This window comes from Macrosteles quadrilineatus, unplaced genomic scaffold (genome assembly GCF_028750875.1).
Source record: "Macrosteles quadrilineatus isolate MER2022 unplaced genomic scaffold, UCM_ALF_1.0 Scaffold_5__1_contigs__length_97177068, whole genome shotgun sequence".
Classification (NCBI taxonomy): Eukaryota; Metazoa; Arthropoda; class Insecta; order Hemiptera; family Cicadellidae; genus Macrosteles; species Macrosteles quadrilineatus.
In genome coordinates this window covers 71,063,838-71,082,530 of record NW_026542598.1, presented here as the reverse complement: position 1 = coordinate 71,082,530, position 18,693 = coordinate 71,063,838, and the positions used below count along the sequence as shown (strand labels likewise).

At 35.3% G+C, this 18,693-nt stretch overlaps 1 protein-coding gene across 4 annotated transcripts in view; it reads right to left on the bottom strand.

Moving 5' to 3' along the window:
• Positions 1-18,693, bottom strand: part of LOC128994805 (discoidin domain-containing receptor 2-like) — a 299,337-nt gene that overhangs the window by 30,300 nt on the left and 250,344 nt on the right. For all 4 annotated transcript variants that reach the window (XM_054419592.1, XM_054419597.1, XM_054419593.1 and 1 more), the window contains 2 exons: positions 7,090-7,197; positions 742-847 (listed from right to left, as the gene is read on the bottom strand). In XM_054419592.1, the coding sequence (XP_054275567.1) occupies positions 742-847; positions 7,090-7,171 (188 nt within the window). In that variant the 5' untranslated portion in view covers positions 7,172-7,197. The remainder of the gene's footprint in view (positions 1-741; positions 848-7,089; positions 7,198-18,693) is intronic.

Below are 18,693 nucleotides of genomic sequence, written 5' to 3'. Positions count from 1 at the left end.
CGTTAAACAAGCCATAATTACGTCGCCGGTGCGTCGGCGTACTGCCGATGATATCTGGGAGCCGCGAGTAGGAGTAATTAATAAAACAAGATTGCAAATGTCCTCCTACTCGATACACGTATCCCCCCCCCCCTACTCACTCCTCCCTCACACGTACTCTGTCGTTATGAGTTTTGTGTTACACGACAGCAACGCCCCCGTTCGCCTCTCTTCATTATAAAACTTGTCCCGGGACATGTCGGGGTAATTGGTATTACAACTTTTTGTTTTGGTCGTTTTGCACCTGGAGGATCGGGCATGGAAGCGGGAAAGAGAACTTTTTGTATATCAGATTTGTAGGACAGTGAGAGTGTTGAAAAGCGTGTACAGGAACTAATTGGCCTGAAATAACTTATCATATTCCACATGAGTAGCCCATTGATGTATAATACTTATACATCGATGGAGTAGCCTACTACACTCACACATGTGATAGTGAAAGGACACATAATACCAATATGAGTATAATCATCCCAATTCACCAATTTCGATTCAAAATCTTTTAGGATTTCTGAAGAAACTAAACTCTGATTCGCAAGTAGCTCGTTCGGACAAGATCGTTTTGTGATATCGTACTTTTTTCTCATAAAACTTAGAAACTACTTTGAATATTTGTCCATTATCAGTATCATGTTGGAGTGTAATTCAATCTCAATTTTAACATTTGAGAGTCCAGAAAGAGTATAGTTGAGTGAAACTAACCTGCCGAACTGAGGGCCGACATTGCCACTGTCAAAGGATGAACTAGCGCTGATGTCGTCATCTGGGATTGCTCCCGACTCCATACCCAGAGGTAACGTGCATTGAGCTGAAAACATACAGAAATAAAGGATAAACCCAATGTTCAGGCTTAATAATAGTTAAACACTCATAGATTAATAGACATATACTATCCTAATCGTCTAGCTGTATCTTCAAACTTACACGTCTGCAGTTTAAAGGAATACTTTTTGCATATAGCCTATACTAGTAAAAGGAAAGTGGAGCTTACGTTGAGAAATAACAAACGGAAACTATTTTCCGTTTGGATTCTAACATTGTCGTTAACGCATTTTGGACTGTAACTTGTCCTTATGTGTAGAAAGTTAAAGTTATTCATAACAGAAAAGTACATAATGTTTGACTACGTAAAAAATTTACTTCATTGGCTTTCCTCTTGAGCAGAAGCAAGCCTTTTAATAAACCATTATTTACCTTGGTAGTTGTCTTAATGATTATTTATATTCTTGAAAGAGGATTTGCAAATATTATCATGGTAGCGTTAAATTAAAATTTTCCCCTTATAAATGATAACTGCCTAGACTTAACATTCTAACATGGTCAACAGAAAGTTAATCAATCCAAATTTGTATATGTATTCACAATACAGACACCATCAAGACTATATGTATCGGAACCTTCTGAAACAAAACTTTGAACTGTCAGTCGTGTTTAGAAAAGGTAGCTTTAAGCTATAACAATTATTTACTAAACAAAGAAACCATCATAGACACATTTCTTTCTCCTAGAGGTCTTACAAGTGACACTCAATACAGGGTATCTGGTCATCAGTGTAACAAAAAATCTTTTGGTGTAAGTAAATGAAGCCTTAATAAACATATAAGTACACACATAAATACATAAGTAAATGATAATGTATATAAAATGTTCCAAGTCATAATTGGCTGCCAAAAGAATTATAATTTCTTTTCTAAAATAACCATGTTTTTTTAACACAATACAGCAATTTCTCAATTTCACAAGTTTCAGACTTGGAACCTCTTGCATAATCACTTCAGACTACGTATACTTCGTATTTACACCAAAAAATCTTGTAACACTGATGACCAGCCCCCTGTATACAAGAACTGTTTAGAAGGAACAAATTCACAACTGGCACGGAAACTCATTCCCACACGTAAGGCAAAGTTAGCTCTGTCGTTTAGCTCACTCTGAGCAACAGGATGTATCAATGGGGGTCCTTATTGAGATAAGAGGCGGTGATCCTGGCACTTAGGCTTTGCCCGAACACTTGACACCTTGTCATCAAACAGACAACACCTCCGCCAGTCACGATCTTTTAGCGACCAGTTTGTTCGGGCTGGTTAACACCTCAGATCTTGTAGGATTATAGGAGTGGCATCGTTGTGAAACAAGGAGTTTAGCAGATAGAGATGGTAGACCAGTGCGCTTAGAGATGTGTATCCTTACTGACGTCATAGCTGTAGGGAAATTGCATTTTGATCGGGTGAGGGAAGAAAAGTATGAGACCTTATGGAAAGGGACATATTGACAATCCTTTTGACGTTCCTGGATCATTCGTGGAATTTTGGATTTTGATTTGACGACAGAAAATGTGTTAATTGCAATACCTTATCTTATGTAATTCATATTTTACATCTTTGAAGAAACAATAGAAGCACATTCAATAGAAGCATTTTGATTGAATCGTTTTGATATGGGTACGGAAATGCAGGTTTTCGTAGGCAGTTTCAAAGTATAAAACTATATTATAAAATGGCAGCTACTAAAAAAAACTAAATTACATGTTTAACTGTCATAGGACAACAAGTTAAATCCTCTTATCCGTAATTCTTGTGGCAAAACTGATAGTATATTTTATTATGTATTTTTAGAGACACAGGAAGAAGTTCTTAACATGCAATAGTTTGTCTAAATAGAATCAATAAAATTGTACATCATATAGTTCAAAACATGTTGACGGAGAAGTTAAATGAGGTGTCAAGAAATGTGACCTTTTATAGATGGTTGTTAATGGCTATTTATAATACTATTGGTATTACTATTATGTATGCACATAAGACACGAATCATTAATAAAACAATTAAATAGACTTAAGAAATTTATGTGATTACAGGTATAAAATTGTTACATTTTAGATTTATAGATAATGCACTGATGAGTACCTTGAGTTCTTAAGGGAACCAAGGGTAGCAGATAAGATCAACCAATACAAAGCCATCAGCTTACAATAGCAACGTGAAATAACCTATCTATTTAGGATTCCGCGCAGACTCCCAAAATTACCGTGATCTCCCCATAATCTGTGAGCTCATTGAGCTCATTGGGTGTATTGTCCTCCATAATCTAAATATATAGAATCACAAGGATAAACCAAGACGATAACAAAATATGAAGGGGAATGCTAATTTTTTGTACCTAGCCTTGAGGAAGATGACAGACAATTCAAATGACCAACGATGTTGGTAGTGCGAGTCTTCTCATACAGTCAACTCTTTAGCCTGTTTTGGCGTGTTTTAATCTAGGGTTCAATTGAGCGACAAAAATGTTGGTTGTAGTCGATTTTACAGATGGTGTTAATACTGATTCATAATCATATCGTAGTTCGGACGTCAAATATCATATTACGAATAAATAATCCAATTTGGAGTGAAATATACCTTTAAATTGTTCCCAGATTCTTTGATGTATATATATACTAACAAAAAACCACTAAGTGGTAACACTTCCCCCGCCAAGTCAGCAACCCAAAAAAGACAATAAATCACCACTTTTCCGCCAAGTAAAACAATGTAATGTATGTAAGTTTGGCAACTTGGCGGCAGACTTTTGCTTGTTTTTTTTTTTCATTAGTGTTACGTTGGTGGATAATTTCACAAATCAACTTCTCTAATTAATTAGTCCAACTAAGTATAATAATTTCGAGGTAATCAGTAAATATAAAACCATCACTATTATGATTTTATGAAATGTGACACAAATAAGGTCAAATTTTGTAAAATAAGCTCTCATCTAGCAATGTACTATTGGGAGAGATACTTGCTCAATGAAACTAATTTTATGGTATTTTTTAAAGTGATCAAGCAAAAGTCTGCCGCCAAGTGGCCAAACTTACATACATTACATTGTTTTACTTGGCGGAAAAGTGGTGATTTATTGTCTTTTTTGGGTTGCTGACTTGGCGGGGGAAGTGTTACCACTTAGTGGTTTTTTGTTAGATTGTATTTATTTTTGTAGAAAATTAACAGTTAAAATAAAAATCCTCTTTTCTCTTATATATAGACCAGGGCACAACTACACATAAAATGCATTGGTGTTACATAAGTGTTCCGATAATTAAACCCGTATATCTAAAGACTAGTGTAAATTGAGCCCTTATTAGAGAAGTAAAAATGTAATCAAACAGATTAGGTTTGTTAGAAATAGCATAAGGCAAAACAAATATTGAAAAACTCATTTTTATCCTAAATTTACATATCACTTTTTACATTCACTTTTTTGCTTGTTTAACATACGTAGACGGATTTTCCCGATTGTTTAATTTGTTTTAGTGTATCAAAACATAAAACTAACCTTATTTAGTTAAATAAATTTTGGCAATATTATGAAGAAACAATGTTAAAACTAACCTTAGTACTAGTACTAAGTTTCAAGTTCCTAGGTTTCATATGTTTTGATAAGTAGTATTAAACTGTTAAAAATGACGAGCTGCTGTACCAGTGTACCATCGGTACACTGCATTTTTCAATGGAAAGTATCGGGGAATATCACTGCTCTAAGTAATTTTATATAGTAAGTAGCTCAAATCATTCGGTATACCTGAAAAAATACTTTATAAAAGTTTTAAAATAATTTTTCAGCTGATCCTATGAATTTCTCTAACATTTTAAATTAATTGAGATTTAATCGCAGCTGATCCTTCTTTTGTTTTGATTTTAATCCCATGTTATTTAAATGGGCCAAAATCGTACTTTGAGGGCTTGCCAAGGGTTTATGGGTCAACGCACCGACTTGTGACCCTCAAAAGGCACATCTACACTCTAAGGGCTTTCAAACAACATAAAAAACATTAAAATTGAGCCAGTGGTTTGGGCTGTAGGTCCGTCAACATTTAAGGAGAAGAAGGAGAACACGGAAAATTTGTGAATTTTCAAACTAGTTTTTCTAGGCTCAAACACAACCTTTTTTTAAATTCTTTTTTTTATTTTGCCAAGAATGATTGCCCCTATCCAGTGGATGAACAATTATTTTAATAGCTTTTGTTTCTTCAGAGCTATAGACGAGTAAAAAAGCCACTTTGTCACGTCATGTATATATACACTGCAGCAGCTGTGTACCGCTGGGGGACTTGGCGGGGCGGAACGCTGCCGCGTTCCTTAATATATATATATATTTTTTTTATTTATTTAAATAGAATCACACATTGAGCTGTACAAGAATTTTCTGAAATATCTCTGTAAGTAATTTACGAATACCTAAATACAGTGGTTTAAAACAAATTGACAATTCCAAATTCCTTTATATTTCTCTTTATCGAGCTTTTATTTCAAAGTACTTTTCAACCTCTCTGAAGTAACAAAGAAGGTATCGACAAACCGTCTATTACAATTAAGGGCCGGGATTTTCAGCTTTTACTTTGTAATCGAGTTTCCACAGACCTATAGACCACAGAGAGACAAAAATGATTACAACTGATTATATTCTTTTAAATCTTTCTTCAAAGTACGACTACGTTTTATAATTATTAGAACAAAATATGAGAAAAACTAATTTTGTTAGTAAAAGTTATTATTTTATTAAATTTGTCAACAATTATTTCATCTCTGAAGTTAGGGAAAGAAAAAGTTGTGTTTAGTATTTAATTTGATAACTTGTACATGAGACGATTTCAACAAATTCCCTTCTGTGTCCTAACTCTGATATGAAGCACGAGTTAAGTAACTTATAATTAATTATCCACAAGTAAATATGGATTATTTTTACCTTCTTCGTCGTCAATTCGCGATCTATTATTAAATGCCCAATTTCTAAACACTCTCCATTTTAAAATTGCACAAGATCGTCAAAATGTACTCTTGAGAGTCAGGATGTTACATTCAATGCATTCAGTATGTTGCCTGGAGCCGCGACGATATCATTTTATCGTCGTGTTTAATGTCTATCTATCTTTTGTGTTAGAAGGTATTTTTATTGTTTTAACAATATCGATGATCCAAAGACAATTTGATTAGGCATAAACAATCAAAACTAGTTATCTAACCATAGATGGAGGATTAACGACGACATCAGGTACGTAATCTATAACATATGAAAAGTAATTTTTATATGTAGCCTAAAGTATATGATGAATAAAGTTTGTTATTGTAAATCCGTGTATGGAAAGACATGGAGTCCAAGGACGAGTGTCAAGCCATTGGAACGACCAGAGACAGCCGAATGAAGCGTGAAGGGCCGTGCAGTACAGAGCACCAGGTAGGCTTCCACCCGACACTCGATAGCACATACAATTCGGTAACTCGATCGCCTTTTTACACACAATTAATTCACGAGTGAAAACTTATTTTTTCACCCACTTGCTTCCTATTCTGTACTTTGACTCAGAATATAAGTACATGAAACAGATTTTCTACTTGCATCTAGTAGATTATACTCTCCTGTGACTACCAATTAACATAACAATGGGCTTATGAGTAAGATTTAGCCTTGTAACTAAGCAATTACATTTTCAATAGAGTTCCATTGCAATGCAGTTGAACAAGAAGAAAGGGTGTTAACATACACAAAGAGCTGAACCTAATGACAGTTAGAAACTAATTTGTAATTGATAAAAAGTACATTGTACGATAATACGTTATTTACATATTCATTGTTTGAATATGCTGAAATATTAATCAAATCTGTCACTTCTTCGCAAAGAATGGATGCAGCAGCCTTCCTTGTATTTTATTTTGAGTATTTCTAATTGAAAACTATGTTTTCTTTTAAAATTTAAAACTAAAATATTATTTTGAAACCTCAGGTCGATACACTTTGTTCACCGAGGCCAAAAAAATCATACATGACAAATCACCAACACTTCCACATTCTATTTCCACGCGTTTCCCCTCTTTGAAACGGGAAGTGTTAAGAATGTGCCAACATCGCCCGACACCCATCATAATATTAGCGTTCCTCTAAGCAGATAGGAGTGGCTTGAAATATCCAGGGTATTAATTACCGTGATAAATGATGGGTACTTTCGGTGCTGAGAGAAGCGCGATTATTTTCATTCAAAGTAGGCCGAAAATAGAGATAAGTAATGATACTCACAGGTGTCTAGAGCCGATGTGGGCGATGGCAGAACCAGCGCCAGAACCGCTATAGCTAGCCACTTGCTGGGGCCCCAGCACATCTTGCATTATCAGCTCAGGGCATGTCCTGCGAACAAAGGATCTGTTAGTAAATGTAGGAGGAGTGGGATGCTAAGAAGTACTGATGTAGTGGAAAATAGATGGACAGAGGAATGGATGGATAAATGAATAGGTTGATGAGTCTTAGAAAGGAGGATAAAAGGAGGTTCAAGTGTAAGCATAGATTTGAGGATGGATTGTTGCTTGGGTAGCAAACGATATTTGTAAAATGAAGGAATGGGTCGAGGGTAATTGGATAGATGGATTACTGAATGGACTAACGAATCAAAGGAGGGTATGCAAATGGTGGTTAGGTTCATGCATTGATAGATGAACGCGCAGTGGATGGATGGGTTGTCGCATTGTTGATGAAGGGATGATTGAGGTAGGGATGAATGTAACTGGATGGATATGGGGATGAGCAGAGACGGATGGAAGGAGGACTGGTTGCGCCTATGTATCATGATTGGATGAAATGATAGAAAAAGTAGATGAAAAACGATGGGTTTGTGGAAAAATAGGCGATTCAGTTATACATTTATTTCATATTTGCAGTGTAATAATTTCTAAAAAAAATTTCAGAATATCACTAAGGAATTCTTTTTTTTGGTAAATGAGGTTTCTATACAGATCATCTAAATCCAAGACATTCATCAGTTGTTACCAGGAAATGTTCCATACTTTTCTTTTAGTACACCCCCGCTGTTATATTTTCAAAACCAACAAATCCAGGTCACAATTTTCAGATTGGTATCGCACAATACAATGACGTCACCACTATGAACTAGATAGTATCGTACAATGGACCCGCATTAACGCTGCCATTGAATGTGAAGGATGATGGGGAATGGATAGGGATTCTGGTGGACGAATGGACAATAGTGTGCTTTGTAACAAAGGTAATCTCTGTACGATATCTTAATATCGCTGATAGCCTCGTGGCTACAGGAATGAGAGTATTATCTGGAGATGGATGTGCTTGCAGGATTGTTTATGTGTAGTCACCTCTTGATAACTTGATAAGCAGACCGGTCATCCAAAAAATCTATGAAATACCAAGAGTTTTGCATGAACGTGGATTTTGATTTAACGGGAAAATTACTGAGATTTTATTTGTCATGCTCAGTAACTCACGTACATTATGAAACGGAAAAGTTATTTATATGGAAAAATATAGATATATTACCTGACAATTTCGGTGATTCGTTAAAATACATGGGTGTGGAAAATGAGATTTTGGATGCATTGGATAAAAAAAGAGGATTGGTGACCACAAAAAAATTGCCAAGGAACAAAATAAATTAACATTATGTATTTGTATTTTACTGTTTGGCTATATCAGCAACTCAATAACATCTTTTAAATTACACTAGCACACATTTTTTATATTAACCTAACGTCTTATGAAAGTTTTCAGTACATGTGTAAACCCTTGGAAACTGTGTAAACCTACTGTACTTAATTCCATTAACCAATTCTATGTTTGCACCTAAATCCCAATGCAAAGGTAATGCAGCTTTCAAGTGATACCACACACTAAGATTAAGGATCGATTACAAAGATATTTTAAGCGATAACCACACACAGATTTTATGGTTTTTAAAACAGTCTTAATATTTTATTGCAATTCGCACAAGCAAAATATTTTTAAAACACAAATCAAGTACCTATAGATTTCTTTGCCACTATCACTAAACATGTGAAACGTAAACATAGCTATGCTTACACAAATGACGATGTTGAATAATGATGGTTGGATTTATGAGGCACGATGTGTAGCTTTGTTTGTGACAAAGACCAGCTGATCTCTACCAGGATCATTAATAGTCCAATAAACAAATGCATCTGGGTCTACAGCCATAGCTTCACGAGATAATTAGGACTTTCATTGGAAACTATGAAGGCAAAATTATATTTCAACCCAAGCAGAACAAGTATTCAACCACTTAGTTTTGGTATAAACTTTTTGTAGGAGGACGTGTCGCTGGTGGCTCAAGAAGAATAGTGATTTTTGTACTATAAAGTAAGTGCATCGTACCAATTAAAATTTGAAAATGTCCTGCTTCATTTAAAAGATTTATTAAACACTTAAACTATTCACTATTGAATCTGTCGTGTCATTTCAAAGCCAAAGATGCTTCATCAATGCTGTTGAGTAGAGTTAACCTACCTTATACAGCTAGTAAAAGTAAATAATTCACTACATGACTCGTTGTATCAGTTGCAGAACTAAAATTACATGGCTGGCCCAGAAGCTGTTCCCATATGGATATATTAAAGTTGCACCCATTCACATTAGAATTTGTTCGATTATATATTTTCTCGTTTAAGGAGCACAATATAGCATAAAAAATAGGTAAAGCTGTCGTCAGGAAAAATGTACACAGAGTTCAATGAGCTAAAATACAAGAAATCACTCATATTTCTTTAAAATTATTTTCTCCAAAAACTCAGCAAAATTCTCTATCCACCCCAAATTGCAAACAATTTGTCAACATTTCCCTCGCTTTTCACAGCCCTCACCAACACAGGCTGACACGTTTCCCTCCAAATGCTAAACAGGTGGTCCTCCTACTCGTTGAACCTTCAACATCAGTGGACAGATGCGATAACGAACACAAATGCATAAACAATGCGGTCACGATACCTGTGAAATTAGCAATTCTCGTGTGGCAGACGAAACAATGGGCGAAAAACACGGCAAGATCATTACGATGCTGGTCGCCATCGCAACAATGGGCCACTACCATCCCTACAGTATGCTAATGCGGCCTTTATGTTGGCGACAGTGGTATACCACGAGTGCGGGTGATTGTTAATGAGTGTGCAGAAGTGTTTTAAATGCTACGAAACAGTACGTGCTGTGCTTGATTGGTTGCTGTGAGGATGTTTTTGGATTTGTTGGAACTATTGGTCTTTGGTTTTTGTGATAAGTTAGGAAAAACGTCAACTAGTTGCACATGGATAGTCTTTTAAATAGGTTTTATAATGTGAGGTTACTAATTATTGACTTAAATTGGTGATGCATTCATAATTTCAATTAAAATGTTACATTGGACTAGGTAAACTATACTGGGTATTTTAACCTTTGAACGTAGAATGGAGAGAAATTCTTTGCTTACAATCAGTTTTTTTTTTGTTCTGGAAGAGTACCATCTGTTCTGTTTAGGTCCCTATAAATGGTCTTAAAAAGATCCAGCTGATATTAGTCAGTATCAGTAACAAAGCTATCAGCTGATCCAATCAACACCCAGTCATCTTCTCTTTAAAATGAGTATCGATTTCAAACAGTCACGCTGGCCATCATGAAGCCAATTGGAGACTCAAAATCGATCGCCGATGTAATATCTTTTTAAGATATTTACCGTCTTCTAAAGGTACTTACAGTATAGATCAAGAAGTTATTTAGTAAATCCGCTTAAAACGTCCACTTTTAAATCACTGTCCAAACCATAATCCGATCCTGCTAGAAATACTTTCACAAAATAAGACACAAGGCTGAGCGTCAGGTGCCGCGCTGACAGCCGCTGTAGCTCAAATTTGGCCGCTTCAACCGTAACAGCGGCTAAACATGTGATTACGGAGCTGTTTGTGAACCGGCCGGCGCCTCGGGCGAAAAACATAATCACTGTGAATCATCCTTCGGATTTACAATCTAAGGTGTGAAAAGGATCACACTCGTAGGTGCTAATGCTACAAGTGTCCATGGTAAAGCGCACGATTTCCCTCGATTATGGCCAATTCATAAACATTTTATAGCTAAGCCGGGTGGGTTTTAATAACCTACACGGATTTTGTAACGAGTTGTGTTACTGGATTTCGTTAGTTTCTAACTATGTTGGGGAGTGCTCATGGGTCATTGAGAGTAAGTTATTGTACATTGGATTGGCCAATTTTCTTTTACAACTTTGTCCTTTCATTGTTGAAGTGAAACTTGACAATTGAAAATAAATTTCGCTAAGAACGAGGTTGTACGAGGTCATTGCTTACAGTATGTCAATAGAGTTGTGAGACTCGTTTTGTGACTAATACCCTGCGCACTTTGATGTGTTTATAAAGAGAGTTTATGAGTGTAAAGTAAGCATGTACAAAAAGTGTAATACGTCGTGCGGTTTGGTTACTTAGTTTGGCCACAGACCAACTAGCTAGCCAAAGCCATTACTTAAAATATTTTAAGCTTCGTTAACTACTGAGGTTTAATGATAAAAACTTGTTTAGCCAAATAAACGGATATAACAACTCTTTATCGTTCAATTTTAAAGATTTAAAGAAATTCTCTCCTACAAACATCCATCAAACATCTATTAGGAATTAAAGAGAGCTGCGTCGATTTTCTAACATCGAGAAAGATTAAAGTTTTTTTTTTCAGTTACACATAATTACCAGTTAAGGGAGAAAACAACGATAACTAATCCGTAAAGGTGACAAAAGGACAAATTAAAGATCCGTTCAGTAGTTTATTACAACTCTCCGGTAGGTGTTGTACTGCATTGTGCAATTTGTTGATCACCTTGAGAACGGATACATCGAAGATACTAATTTATACTATTTTCTATATATTTCAACCCAAAATGTAGAGGTTTCAGACAAGAAAAGGAAAACTTATTAAATCGAATGTTACCTATGCTAAACTACATAGGATTACCTAAAACTAGGTTCACGAGATCTCTTGACGAAATTTGTTAATTCAAAACCTAAAATTATGTATTAATAACATACGTTTCAGTTACACGAACAAATCAGGAAAAGAATAAGAAACTGCAAACACTAACACATCAAAACAAAAAACATAAATTCCCTGTTTCCTGCTTACATTGAATAAATCAAATTAGCAATCATTAAAAGTGAACGCGACAAGGTTTAAAGTTCGAAGTCAACGGTCGATGTAACTGTTACAGTCACCAGTTGTACAACATTAATAACAGAAACAGAAGGTAGCGTCACTTCAAACAGCCTGTCACTGTTATAATTGGACAGCCAGGCCATTTATTTGATTTTAGAGTTGCCGTGTCAAAAAGCATTATGAATGGTGGCCGAGCGAGCGACACTTCGGAGCTAGCTAACTGCTCACTTCAATGCGCCGAACCGTTCTTCGGTTCACGGCTTGGCTTTTATAGCGGATGTGAAGCTGTGAAGAACACTTTGATGAGGACGTAACCGGTAAGTTTATTGGACTAAGGACCCGTGATGTTGAACATGAAGGATGCTGTTTTTGTCGTGAGTGGATTGGTAGAGGCAAGTGGATAGTACTAATGCGTTGGATAGTAGATTTGGTTTTTTCAACTCAGTTGTGGAGTAGAGGTTCCTAAAAGATCCAGGTCTTATTAAAGTCATATACAGAGTGTTTCCGTATTGTCTGGACATATTTTGTGGACTTGTTCCCAGGGCTAAGACAAACATGAAACACCATATAAGTATGGGTCTAAAGTGCCTAGATTTCTGTCTGTCGGTCTGTTTGTGATTTTTATAAAATATTTTATATCTTGGGCATTTTTCAAGATAGAGATTTAAAAGCCATTTTAATATGGCGGCCTTTTAAAATCTGTAATGCCAAATTTCATGAAGACCGTAAATATTAAGAAAATTCTTTACATAACCAAAAGGATAGAGGATTTTAATACAAATCAAATGAGACCTTGTTTGTTAAAATCGGACGAAAAATAACTGAGTTATCAGTTTTTTTTCTACATTCGGTTACGCAATTTAGTAGGACTACCATACTTGAGAACATGGTAGTCCTATTAATAATAATCGTCCAAGATTGTCACCAACAGCACCTGACAAGCTTCAACGAAATTTAGAAACAACTGTGTAGCTAAATGTCACAAGCGTTCAAGCAAATGAAAAAAACACAAAAAATCATCAAATTAAAAAAATATTTAATTTTTGATCACGTGCTCTTTCAGTCTTAACTAATTAGTAAAATTTAGTTAAATAAACATTTATAATAATTTGATCACAAAATATGGTTAGTTTGGTATCAAAACGGTTCAATATACTCTGGGAGTAAACAGTTTTAGTTCATCGTAACTCATAAATAACTCGTATAGTTAAAAAATCTCAACACCATTTTAAACCCATTACAATTAACTTATAAACGAGTATTACTTTGATTAAGTTGTCCACCCCTAAGCCAATTATCGATTGTGGAGTAAAGTGCATTACAAGCAACACCACTAACATCTAATGCAAACGAGCATCGAATTTAGATGTTGTCAAGGGAACTAAACTCGGAAGATATTCCCACAAACAAGCAAGATCCTTCGATAGGCGCATGTTTACCTGTAAACCTCTTTGACAGGATTATCTAGTAGCGGTGTTATGATTCAATCTTCTTTGTTTTCCCAGGATTACCAAGTCTACGTTACACCTCTCCCATTATCGGCTTAGGCTCCCTAAAAATGGAGCTACTTTTTGTGAACGTCGGAGTCTCGATCATCCGATCTTCAGTCATCCGACCCAGTGTTACATGATCCTCTTTGTAACGTCCGAGAACAATGTTACTCCGGCGTGGAATGACGGACCGGGTACGTCAAGACAACTCATTTCGCCACCTTGTACTGTATACACCTGCATTTTTCCACCGCATTCCACCATTGAATATAGACAATGGTATACTAAATTCAATGATTCTACAGAGTTAAACTCAGAATATATTTCAAGCGTCATTACTACAAACCTCTCCACTACCTCTGACTTCTTGGTTGTACCGTATTTCGTAATGAGATGTATAGCTAGGTGTTTAATCGATTTATTATATGTACTTAAAAGTTACGAAAAAGGTACTTTTCTATGTTGGTTACTTTATGGGTTAGTACCTGGGGACCGAGCTTTGCTCGGGGAACTTTATTAGTGTACTCTCAGGGTGTTCTTTGGTCAATGTTATCTGATCCATAAATATTTTAACGAAAAGGCTTTAAAATAGGTTTATAGGAAGGCAATCTTAAATTTGAGATTTATTGAAAATATTTCAGGGATTATTGCGGACATTTTCTATCATGATTAATAAATTTTTTTCACGGCTTTTTGGAATGTGGAATTTGATCCTGTTACCAAATGAGAAAAGCCCTGCCACAAGAGAGTTGAGTTAATACTCATGCCTAGTAAAAGTAGGAAAATCAGGAAAGAAAACTGCATGAAAGCATGGTCTTGAGTAGGTTTGACAACCAGGAAAACTTATTGAATTGACAATTTGGATCGTTACAACTTTTTTTACATTTTTTGTGGTATTCAACAGATTCGCTTATCCAACGTAAACCGCATAATCGAAACTACTGTAGTCTCCTTTGCTGTGTCAAACCTATCTTGCTTGGACCAGGCCGAACCCGCACAACGGTTGCTATTTATAAGGAGCCGAGTTAGCCACTGAGGATACTGATCCACTCTGACGTCACTTCCTGTCGGCTACATCACACATGTGTGTGTCTATGTGTGTGTGTGTGTCGGTGTCGTATTCGCTGCTCGTCCTCCGACCACACGCATGGCTACTGAAAGTCTTTATGCCGATACGGACGATTCAATCGGAAGACATAGAACGTGGCTGAGTTACAATGAATACTGGGAATCTTATCGGATGTATTGTTTCGATCTTTATTGCTTGTCTGTTTAGTCATACCGAGTAGCTACCGGTCTAGTGTAGTGGCTTGGTCATGGTTTGCCACCCACGCATGGGATAGGGTTACTAAACTTCATGGAACATGGGTTCGGCTGTATTAAGTACAACTTAGAAAGCAGAGGTGTAAAAAACAAAAATATCTTATTATTTGTATTTTATATTGTTGGGGCGGTTAATTTTGACGAAACTATCAAACAATACAATCGTTTAGGCAAGGCTTTAACGTACAAAAGCACAATATGGATGTTCTGATAGATTTTAATGTAGAGAAATTTATCCTACTAACATTACAGTCAGAACTAAGCTCAAAGCATTCCACCTCATGTACAAAAGGTTTCATTTTCAGTTTGACATTTAATTTCCTACATGATAATTTATCAGTCCGAAAGGTTGTACAGAAAGGAACACGTATACAGGCAACAGCCAAGAGTGGACACAACTTCTAAGTTCTACTATCCTTTATTGATAATGTTTACAAGGTTTAGGGTTAATAATAATAGAAATAATTTAGTGGAAAATGTAATAATAAAAAGTAAATTAGGATTTTTTTACTATCCACAATTATATCTTTCTTAAGTATTACACAGTATAAGTGATACTAAACTTGCAAGTTTAAATTCAAAAACTTTTCAAATTTTGAATAGTATTTAGAATATTTGAAAATAATAAACGCTCATTTGTTTTATCTTAAAACGTAGGGCTCACTTGTTGATACTTCGAGTATTTTTTATATTACAGTATTTGAATTTCAATGGTGCCCAACGAAAGATTTTACCTACAAAGAAGGACCTATATCAATGTTAATATTTTGAGAATTCTCTGCATGAAAATGTCATAGAAAATGCCTCGCGATGTACCATCAGCATATGGTAATAATATAGCTAGTATGTATGTATTAATGTATATAGTTAAGTAATTCATTATAATAAACTTCAAGGTCAACTTAAACTTACTGCAAAGCGCTTACCACAATGGGAGTCTTTTCAAGTGCAATTTAAGTTTACAAGATATAATTTGTGTTTCGGCGAACCACCCGCGGCTCTGTTGTCAGATGAATGTTTCGTAAAATGTAAAAAGTTGAAATTGAGTTGATCCAAGAAAAGCAACATCTGCTGGAGAAGCTTCTATCAGAAATCTGACATCGCCCCACCCCTTCCCACAGCCGCATCTGTCAAAAACCACCCCGTCATCAGCACAAGCACAAGCGGTCTTTGTTCTTATCAGTCATCTGAGCTGATTGTTTTTAAATGAGAACAGAATGTCAAGTGATAAGAGATATGGATCAAACGGCTTTTTCTTTTTCCGTTTAAAAGTCCGAACGGGTTCAAGCTGTGTTTGTTGCTGTGTTATGAATGGCAGTGGTATTTTTTTGGAGGTTTTCATTAAGTGTGGAGTTTAAAGTTTCGATAAATCCTACAATATTATGTGATATATTTACGAATCTTGAGATTCGACTCAGTAGATAAGGTAAGTGTTGTTTACGTGGGGAATGAATAAGTTTGGAGATCAAATTGATCGTTGAATAAAACTAAATAGGTCTTATTAATTTGGTAATTTGATATATAGTCAATTTAGGATAAACAAGACAGCTGTATCAGTCTGTACCAACTGTTAACGGCAAATTGGTCTTAGGAAACTTCCAAGGAAAGCTTAAAATAAAAGTTACACTTGAGTTCCCTGGTGTCGACTTCTAATGGTCCCTTCTTATTTTAAGGCATTTTACATACATTTCCTTTACTCTTATGTCATACCAGAAGGCAAGTAATATTTCTTAACTAATATTATACTATTCATCACAAACTTTGGTTAAATAACATTAGACAAATTAAACTACAAATTTCTCCTCAGTGATTAGGTCATAACTAACAACATTTTTTGTGTGACGAAATTAAATAATAAATATGTAAGTCATTGTTTTCAATCCACGGTTCGATTTACGGTTTAAGGAACCACATTTTATTGTCTGCGAGCTTCTAAAACAGGCACACATTTAATTTTGTACCGACCATAGTTATTTTAAAGATTTACCACAAGCCCAAGGCAATTACGTGACAAACTAAAAGAGAGACACAAGGTGGTGGAAAAATGGATGGCGAAAGTAAATTACTTAAGGAAGACACCGGAAGATGGCGTGCGAGATAGTGTCAGCGCGACTTGTCTCCTGCACACGCTAGACTACCTGGGGAAACAGCTGTGAAACTGTGTGACTGGGGGGGGGGGAGGGTTGTAAAGTCAGTAGAAATAAAAAAAATATTAAAGGGTATGCTGTGCATTTACTCCTTTATACATAGAGCGAAATGATGTATATTGATATTTATAAATATGCACTGAATATTAACCACTATAAAATTACTTCGGACTAAGTCTGATTCAGTTCCACTTCCAAAATAGGATCACAAACACGAAAAAAACAACATCTAACACAAATTGGAAAATTTATATCAACAGCCTTACGATATGGTTGGGATAACACCAAAATGTGCGAAGGTAAATTGAAATGTACTACATTTTTGATATTTTGCAAACATAATTAATAACTGTGGTAATTAATAAAATAAAATAAGTAAAGAGTATTAAGTGAGTAGAAACAAAACAAAACTGGTTTCAGTGTTTTATCTCGCTTATTCCCTAGCCTACGCCTCTCGTGTCGGCAGTTAGCCGACATCGGCCGCTTCGCAATCGTATCACATGTCGGCTTAAAAAAATTACGGCTGAAACATTTTTTTGGAAATTTTACTTTTATTTTTTATTATTAATGTAATTGGAAGTTAAAATACTGGTAGGCTTAATGACCTGCTTAATAAATTAAACCTAGGGCGTAGGGCATAGGCCATTACAATGAGAGTGGTAAGGGCTAAGTAATAAATAATAATAATAACAAATAATTCCTAGTTCCATTTTTATTCGCATAAAATGAGAGGCCAAAATGCTTTACAATAAATTTGGCATCTTTCATTTAAGAGATTGACTAGTTTTTTACCAACACATCCACAAAACTTTGAGATGCTTTGGACAGCTTTCCTTTTAAGCTTAAAAACGTTTCACCCTACACCCTAACCCTAAGATACACTATACCAATAGTCGAGATAAAAACAACACTAGTTCTACACTGAATATGTTATCATAATTATTTCATTACAATCATTTATTAAGTAAGCCAAACATACTGTTAAGGCGAACTACAACAGTGGCGTTGAACGGTTGACAAGTGGTAGAAAAATACTCTGTTTACCTACGATGAATGGAACGCCATTAGACACAAGTTATGAATGAGAAGTAGATAGTAATACAAACACACACAGTTGTAGGCTAGAATAGGGACTTGATGACAATCGGAACGTAACACACATTATCATGACGTCATGTCACAGCTTTGCTGGGTCAAAGGTTAAAGGCCAACGGTGTTAATGATAATGTATGTGACGATGATTGTTTATTGTAACAATATACTGCGTACTTATTTGTATATATTTAGTAAATTTTACAATAAATATTGTATTGAAAAACTTGCTGAGAAATAAGTTCATTAGAAGAATGCACAGCATAGTAGTAGCATAGATGAAGTAATATAATTATTATATTACTTCATCTATGGTAGTAGGCTGTAAGTCACTTCTTGTCACGTTAAGAGTACTATGTAACTTGTTAGTTTGATTAAAGAATTGTTTAACATTATTTTTTAAACCAGTAAATATATAATAAATTACAAAGCAAACTCAGTTGCAGGGAATTAAATGGTTTCCAAAAAACTAGCGTTGCTATAATGTTAAGTAATAAACCCACAAATTTTTTACTGTTCTTTCCTGAAAAACATCAATAATGATAAAATTAACAACTGAAGATAAACAAAAAACAATAACTTAAGAATAAAGGATTAACTTACGTCGGATGAGATTAGCAAATTAGTGT